The 7,500-nt window shown below is 39.3% G+C and overlaps 1 protein-coding gene across 3 annotated transcripts in view; it reads right to left on the reverse strand.

The window, feature by feature from the left end:
* The window catches only part of LOC137987712 (uncharacterized), an 82,795-nt gene that overhangs the window by 11,141 nt on the left and 64,154 nt on the right, over positions 1-7,500 (reverse strand). For all 3 annotated transcript variants that reach the window (XM_068833784.1, XM_068833785.1, XM_068833783.1), the window contains exon 23: positions 1-147. This exon is cut by the window's left edge and continues 90 nt beyond it. In XM_068833784.1, the coding sequence (XP_068689885.1) occupies positions 1-147 (147 nt within the window). The remainder of the gene's footprint in view (positions 148-7,500) is intronic.

The raw sequence follows: 7,500 nt of genomic DNA on the forward strand, positions 1-7,500 counted from the left end.
CACTTCCGTTCTGAATGTTTGTTACAAAATGATGGACACCGACATTATCTGTGACTTTAACTCCAGGTAATACCAACTTAAGAAATCTTTCTGTGGAAATAGTTTTTATATCACCTGGACAATGATCAATGACTGGTGCCTCCAGATCTGTTGAAAGATGTTTAAAGCGTTTCATTAGCACAGGGCTTAGTTAAGGATCTTGACTGGATCGATCCTGCTAGATAGTAAACTTTATTTTTAAAATACGGACACCGTTGAGACTGAAAACAGCTTTCCGCCTCACAGAGGTTTCCATTTTTCAGATAGTTTGTTAAGAATAGAACGGCTGACGTGTGGCCAGCACGGACCGACTTGGGTGTGCATTTTAGAGAGAATTCCAAAATTTCATTCTTAGCGTATGCTGTCTGTTTCTTCTCTTTGGATATTACTCTGGAAAAGATCGATAGCAAATCGAGCATGTATTTCCAGATACACATTGGGAATTGGTTTTCTATAGCAATTCAATTTGTGGTTTGAAGCCGTCCGCGGGGTTAAAATCCATCTTGAACAGATTTTAGGGATGAGAGAAAAAGTCAATATTTGTCAGTCGTTTTCGAGATTTTTGCAATAATTGAGTAGTCATCGGGTCACTGGTTATTGCGGACCCTCTAGGATAGTGTTCATTCCACCCTTTCACATTTTGGAACTTGACCGTGAAGTCTTCTCGATTAAATTTCAACAAAGAAACAAATCAGAGAAGCTGTTCGCACTTTATGAATCTCCTTCAAAAACGTCCCTAATAATTCATGAAAATATACAAAAGAAATTCGTGTTTAATGAATATTTTTATATCTGATACATTTTAGCTCTGAATTTTAGGGCAAAATAACCCAAAATATAAATATTAGTGTAAGAATGGGTAGATGTACAGTAAAGCTGTCGAAGCCGTTCAAGAGTGAATGTCCACAAAAATCGAACTAAAGGTGGCTACAGCTCGAAAATTGATTTTGCTTAGATTTTGTCCAGGCGTAGCCTATTATGTGTCTCTAAATGCACTGTATAGTTTTTTTTTTTGAAGTCATGTGCATTTTTATTTTGGAGAAAATGCGAATTCAAGAGTTCGTGTCGAAATCGCCATTTTTTCCGCAAAAATTAACGCTTACTTTGCCGCCAAATTTCGCTACAAAAACCAATTCGTATCAACTCAAAACCTCCTAAAAGCTCTTCTGTGATATCTCTACATCCGGTCTACGTGATTTTTTTCGAAATTTGAATTACGGTTTGCATCCGAAATAATTTCAACTTCGAGACGCCTGGTTTAACTTGATTGAAGGTACCCCTCATGACCCCTGAAACCGCATCGTTTTTCAACATGCGATAAAGCTCCAAATCCAACAATATTTGCACTGTTAACTCTCTAAGTGATAAGCTTTCAAGTGATATAAAAATTCCGTTGGGAAAATGTATACGCGCTGCGTGACAGTTCATCAAATTCATTTGTTTTTCACCTTTAGACATCAAACGTCCTAATTTGCATATCCATCGAGCATGAAAAACAAGTCACTTAGAATTCTTGTTTCAACTTTTTTACGAAAAGAATCGCCATTTTGACAATACTTCCTACCTGTTTATGACTTAGCTAATGTTTAGAACCTCCAATTTTACCACAAATCGCATAAATAGTGTCAGCCAACAGTTGGTGTACAATCCGATTAACATTCAATACGTTCATGTCCCATCGTCAGTTCACTTTAACAGTGATGACATTCTCTTATAATGGCCAAACTGGCTCAAATTTTTCCTGGTAACCTCATAATATCACAAACTGGATATCTGTGCCATAGGAAACGTTCCCGTGCAGCTGGGAACCGTATGCCCTCAACCGCAATGTTTAATACACGAGTTCACGTGATATCTAGTGATATTCCTGTAACGTTTGGTTGATGTGCGGTGTAAGACGTACCGCCCATAAACCAATAGTTTTGGCCTCAATGAACATAACAGCAGACCAGTAGTGCTGTAAGAATAAATCAGTGTTACGTTTGACTTATATTGAGTTTTAAGATAGTCATACCCACCTTTCCCACGAATTGGTTTCGGACGTCCTGAATAAGCTTCGGAATCGTAGCCAGACCGGAATTGCGTGCTTTCTTACTCTCAATTTCTATACTGAAGCATCAGTTTTCGAGGTTTCATTCATCGCCATTTGCTTAATTTATACACTAACCCAGCCTTCTCTACTTTGAGTGTGGCAAAGGGGTTTTCCGTGATTCATGATCAGACTACTTTACAGCCGTAATGACGACCAGTGACAGCTGTAAAATTCAGCGTGGTGAGTGATAGACAGTGGTTCAAAGAATAACATAAAAACTTGCTCTTTCTTTTTCATTTTCAAATTGGAATTGAGATTCTCAGTTAGCTGAAACTGTTACCTTTGAAAGGAGCTCTTTTTAACAAAGTCCCTTTGACTTAAGTAACCATCAACTGAAAAAGCTACTTGAAAAACCAGTTACCTGTACACGCCTTTTTCGCGTTTTGAGCTTCTTTTCAGGAAATCACATTCCTGGTCTGCAGATCTAATAAAAATGCATTAATACACACTGAATTGTTAATAGAAAGAGTTATTATCGTCACTTCATCTCGATCCTAGCTATTTGCAACCCTTTGGTCAACAATGAAGGTTCATTCGGGTTTGCCTAAAACGTGGAGAACCCAGAATCCGGAATCCAGAACCCGGAATAACAACTTGAACTAAAGTCACTTAAAATGACCCAGCGTCTTGCAAATGTTTACTTTTATCTCGTTGAGTAAATTGTTTCATGCTAACTCCTCTTGGGAGGGGATTCATATAGTAACTTTGGAAGAACATCTAACTTTTTGGGCTTTTTCTTTCTCTTGATCGTGGGGTGATCATGTTTTTGACATCAAGTATTACAGAAATTGTCTTCGGGCGCTCAATTTTCTTGATTACACACGTTTGTTGAACTCTTGATCATCTGAGCTGAAGCTGCTTTTATAGTAATTAAGGGTGCGTTCGACTGACCCTGGAATAAGAATAGGTGTAGTAATGGTTTGTAGTAATAGTATGTTTAAGCAACTAGGATGTTAAAGACATGTTTAAAATCTCATGTGAATCTCTCTAAAAGCGAAAGATTTCTGACTTCTATTCTATGCATTCCTATTCCGGAATACGGTCAATCGAATGCATCCTAACATTGTACGAGCAATACTTATGGAAAAGCATTTTACCACGCGAAAATGGAATGTTGTAAAGTGTGACTATTCCACCTTGAAAAATGACGAATCATACACATATACCGTCAAGTGCAGCCAGAGAGAGTCCAGCTGGACTCACGGTCAACACATCGGAATCAGTGGGAAATGATTTCGCTTAACACACGTAGACTGGGTCTGCTCTCGATATCTCTATGATGGAGGCAATATTATGTGTCACAACTTTCTTGATAAGAGAGTTCTCACTGTAACCATGTTTAGCTGCAAGTACAACTGGTTCCCCTCAGAGTCAAATGTCTCCCAAAATTTTAAATTCATTCGATCAGTTTCGAAAGACAAAATGCTGTGAGACGTGCTGTTGGAGTACGGCTTCGTTCACCCTATAAATTAGTTTAAAAAAAAAACATACATACATACCAACGAGATGCTTTATCAACTTTATTCATCTTCGGATTTGAGAGTACCTTACTAAACCAATGTCTCCGACGTTGAATTTTTTTCGCCTCCATAGTAATTTTGGCCTTTGCTCGAGTTCCACTGTGATCCGGATTCCGGATTCCAATTAACTTTTAAGCAAATCCGGTTCATTTAATCATGACTCCTTCAATTTCCATACCTTAACAACAAACGGCTCAAGATAAGATGCTTTTCAGTTGGAAAATCGTGATTGTGAAAATCGTCAGAATGAATGAATGAATGAATGGGGGCCGTATTCCTTCAACCGCAATGTTTAATACACGAGTTTACGTTACATCATCTAGTCATTTTCCGGTAAAGTTTTGTTGATGTGCGGTGTAGAGAAAAACTCTGACCAGGGTGGGAATTGAACCAACGACCTTCGGGTTACATCACAGCTGCTAAACGTAAACAATCCTTGTACTTGTACATGTTCATTGCCGTAACATTTTCAGTGACCACGGCCTGCTCCCAACTGACCTTGTGGCTCAGTCGGTAGAGCAGCGGTGATTTAACCTGAAGGACGTGGGTTCAATACCTACCTCGGGCCCGTTTCTCGAACGTCCCGAAACGTTACGGGCCATTTTCAGGCGTCCCTATTCCCTTTGTATCTCAAGAACGGAGAGGATTTTAGTCCTCAAACTTCACAGTCATTTTTCTTTTCGTTACCTTGAAAACATGTTAAATGATCCGCTTTCCAAAACTAGCGGTTGGCAGTTTCACAAATGGCTTTTCGTGCCCGAAAAGTTATTGGGACTTTGGAGAAACGGGCCCCAGGTCAGAGTTTTTCTCTGCCCTTGTGTGGGCCCATTTCCATTAGTAGGGCTAACGCTCACATGGTTCATATGGGGTAGAAAGCTAGCACCTCACATTACACTCTAATCATTTAAGTCTTTTCAAATATAAGTGCTACACGGCCAACGTTTGCAAAAACGTAATCCGTCCTTGTACTTGTACATGTTCATTGCCGTGACTTGTTTTTCATGCTCGATGGATGTGCAAATTAGGACGTTTGATGTCAAAAGGTCAAAAACACATGAATAGGCCATTTTACAGTTGTTTGCTCAGCGACCTAGCCTTTGAGTGGCTGCGAGGCTGCCGGTGACCTTGCATTGATGCAGCCCCCACTGCTTTTATCATGCAAATTGTGTTGTTGTAATTCTAATTAGTCCGTATAGGCCACTTCGGAAAAAACCATAATACTCTTTGTTTGTCCCCCCAAATTTTGCATAAGCATTGTTTCCAGTTTCTCTTGGGACTTACAATGGTCCCAAGAGAAAACAAAAACAATGCTTATGCAAAATTTGAGGGGACAAACAAAGAGTATTATGGTATTTTCCGAAGTGGCCTATTAACATTACAAAAGCACGGAGGTTTGTATCAAAACAGGGTCACCGGCAGCCTCGCTTCCATTCGTAGGCCAGGTAACTTAGCTACAACTGTAAAATGGTCTATTTGATGAACTGCCACGCAGCGCGTATACATTTGCCCAAAGGAATTTTTATATCACTTGAAAACGTGTCACTTAGAGAGTTAACATTGCAAATATTGTTGGATTTGGAGCTTTATCGCATGTTGATGCGGTTTCAGGGGTATCTTCAGTCAAGTAAAACCAGGCGTCTTGAACTTGAAATTATTTCGGATGCAAACCGTGATTCAAATTTCAATAAAATCACGTAAACCGGATGTAGAGATATCACAGAAGAGCTTTTACGAGGTTTTGAGCTGATACGAATTGGTTTTTGTAGCGAAATTTGACGGCAAAGTAAGTGTTAATTTTTGCGGAAAAAATGGCGATTTCGACACGAACTCTTAAATTCGCATTTTCTCCAAAATAAAAATACACATGACTTTAAAAAAAAACTATACAGTACATTTAGTGACAAAGTAGGCTACATCTGGGCAAAATCTGAGCAAAATCCATTTTTGGGCTGTGGCCGCGAAAATTCGAAAATGTTTGATTTTTACTGACATGCACTCTTAATAAATTCGCAACTCGTGTGTTATTAATGTCCTGAATCAATCGGCTGCCCCTTGTCTTTTAAACTTGATTAAATAATCCTACTCATTTATTTGACCTACGACGGCTGCTATAACGAAAATGCCACATTAAAATAGAACTTTGCGTTAGATTAAGTGATTTGCGATTATTTCAGGTTGGTCACGTTGTACATAACAGGCGAACTAAACTTTCGCTTGCTTGGCACAAATAGGGTTTTCCGATTGTTCGCGTAAGTTCGAGCTATTCTTCCCAGCTTTTTAAATTGATTCATTTCTGTAAATAGATTTGTCACTTCAGGCAAAGAGATTCCTGGTTTTGTTTTGCAGAGTATCAGAAACTCGTTTGTTAATTCACAAAGAATCAAGGACATTTTGTTGCCAGTAATCGTGTTTATTTTTCAGTCACTAATATATAATGTGGTGATTTAATGGATCGAAAATTAATGCAGACACTTTTTACACGCTCGTGATAGAATGCTGTGTGCATTGCCCCTGCGGGCCTGAAACAAGGAGAGCGCCAAGCACGTGCCACGAACAAACGGGCAATGCTGTTTGTTAGAAATTATATAAACCTAAAACTGTAAGGTTTCTCACCCTTAACGATGGGCGACTTAACGGAAAACATTTTCCTGAGGGCAGCATTTGGAGGTGAAATTCAAATCCCAAGAACTACTAGCAGAGCCAGCCCTAGTACAAAAGTACCTTCACCAGTTCCATGTCAGGTGTCGAGAGTTCTACACGCAGGAGCAAAGAAAAAATCTTGCAAAGGAAACCCAACGCAGCACACCGCAAATATATATAGTAAATAAGAGGACCAGCTGATTCTCAAAGCTGCAGAACTTAAAGAACGTGACTGGCGAAAGGTTCTAGCGTTTTTGAAAAGGAAATGGGAGTTCCTTGGAGAAAAAGGAGAGCTTTACCGAAGATGCGACATCGGCGACAAGAGATTACGCGACCGCCTGAAAAAACCGGCCTCAACTTTGCTAGGCAAACAAAAGGAAAAGTGAGTATCACTGCTGAAATTCTTAAATGTCAGTACGGGTGCAGAATGGCTAGTCACATGACCTTATCGTTTTGTGCTCTTGAGGACGTTCGCGCCAAAATCTTCCTACGGTGAGATTTTCTTCATTTCTCGCCTAAAGTTAGGTCATAAAGTACTTACTCCAAAAATGAAAAAAAAAATTGGGGTCACCGACTTTGTTCCGGAGAAAATGGCAGTGGAAATATGCCTTAATTTCGAGAAATCGGTCATAATAGCGTGATGTAGCCTCATCTGCTCATCCATAGAAAATCATAAAAATAAACTGTTAGAGTGAAGGTTTCCGTGCATAGGGTTTTAGGGGTGGGATTTTTAGTTAATTGCATGCCACTAAGGATGTCGTAAACAGTAGAGTTCATCCTCAACGAGCGTTTTTGTAAGCTCTATCCGTTGCAACCACTACCGAAATTTGACGGCACGAGGAAAGAAAATGTTAAAAAAAGATAACTTCTTACGGTGGGAATTTTTTCATTTCATCATATTTTGTAGATAGTAAGTAAAGTAAGTGATTCATGATTTTAAAAAATAGGGATCACCAATGATCTAAACGAGTAAAATCGATGTGATTTTGCAAAGCTCTTGGAAAATTTCGTTTGTCACGCTTTGCGTGACCTGTCGGGCAAGGACTGGAACCCAAGAGAGGATCGATCCTTGATAGGAAGAAAGGTTTTTACCGAAAAAAGAAAAACTTTTCTCGAGCATAGCAACGAAGTTTTAAGCAGGCGTCATCTTCATTTGGTTGGTGTTTTGTATAATATCTCTCCATTGCCGTCATGGTCATCTTCTGGAGT

Source organism: Montipora foliosa, unplaced genomic scaffold (assembly GCF_036669935.1).
Source record: "Montipora foliosa isolate CH-2021 unplaced genomic scaffold, ASM3666993v2 scaffold_382, whole genome shotgun sequence".
NCBI classification, from domain to species: Eukaryota; Metazoa; Cnidaria; class Anthozoa; order Scleractinia; family Acroporidae; genus Montipora; species Montipora foliosa.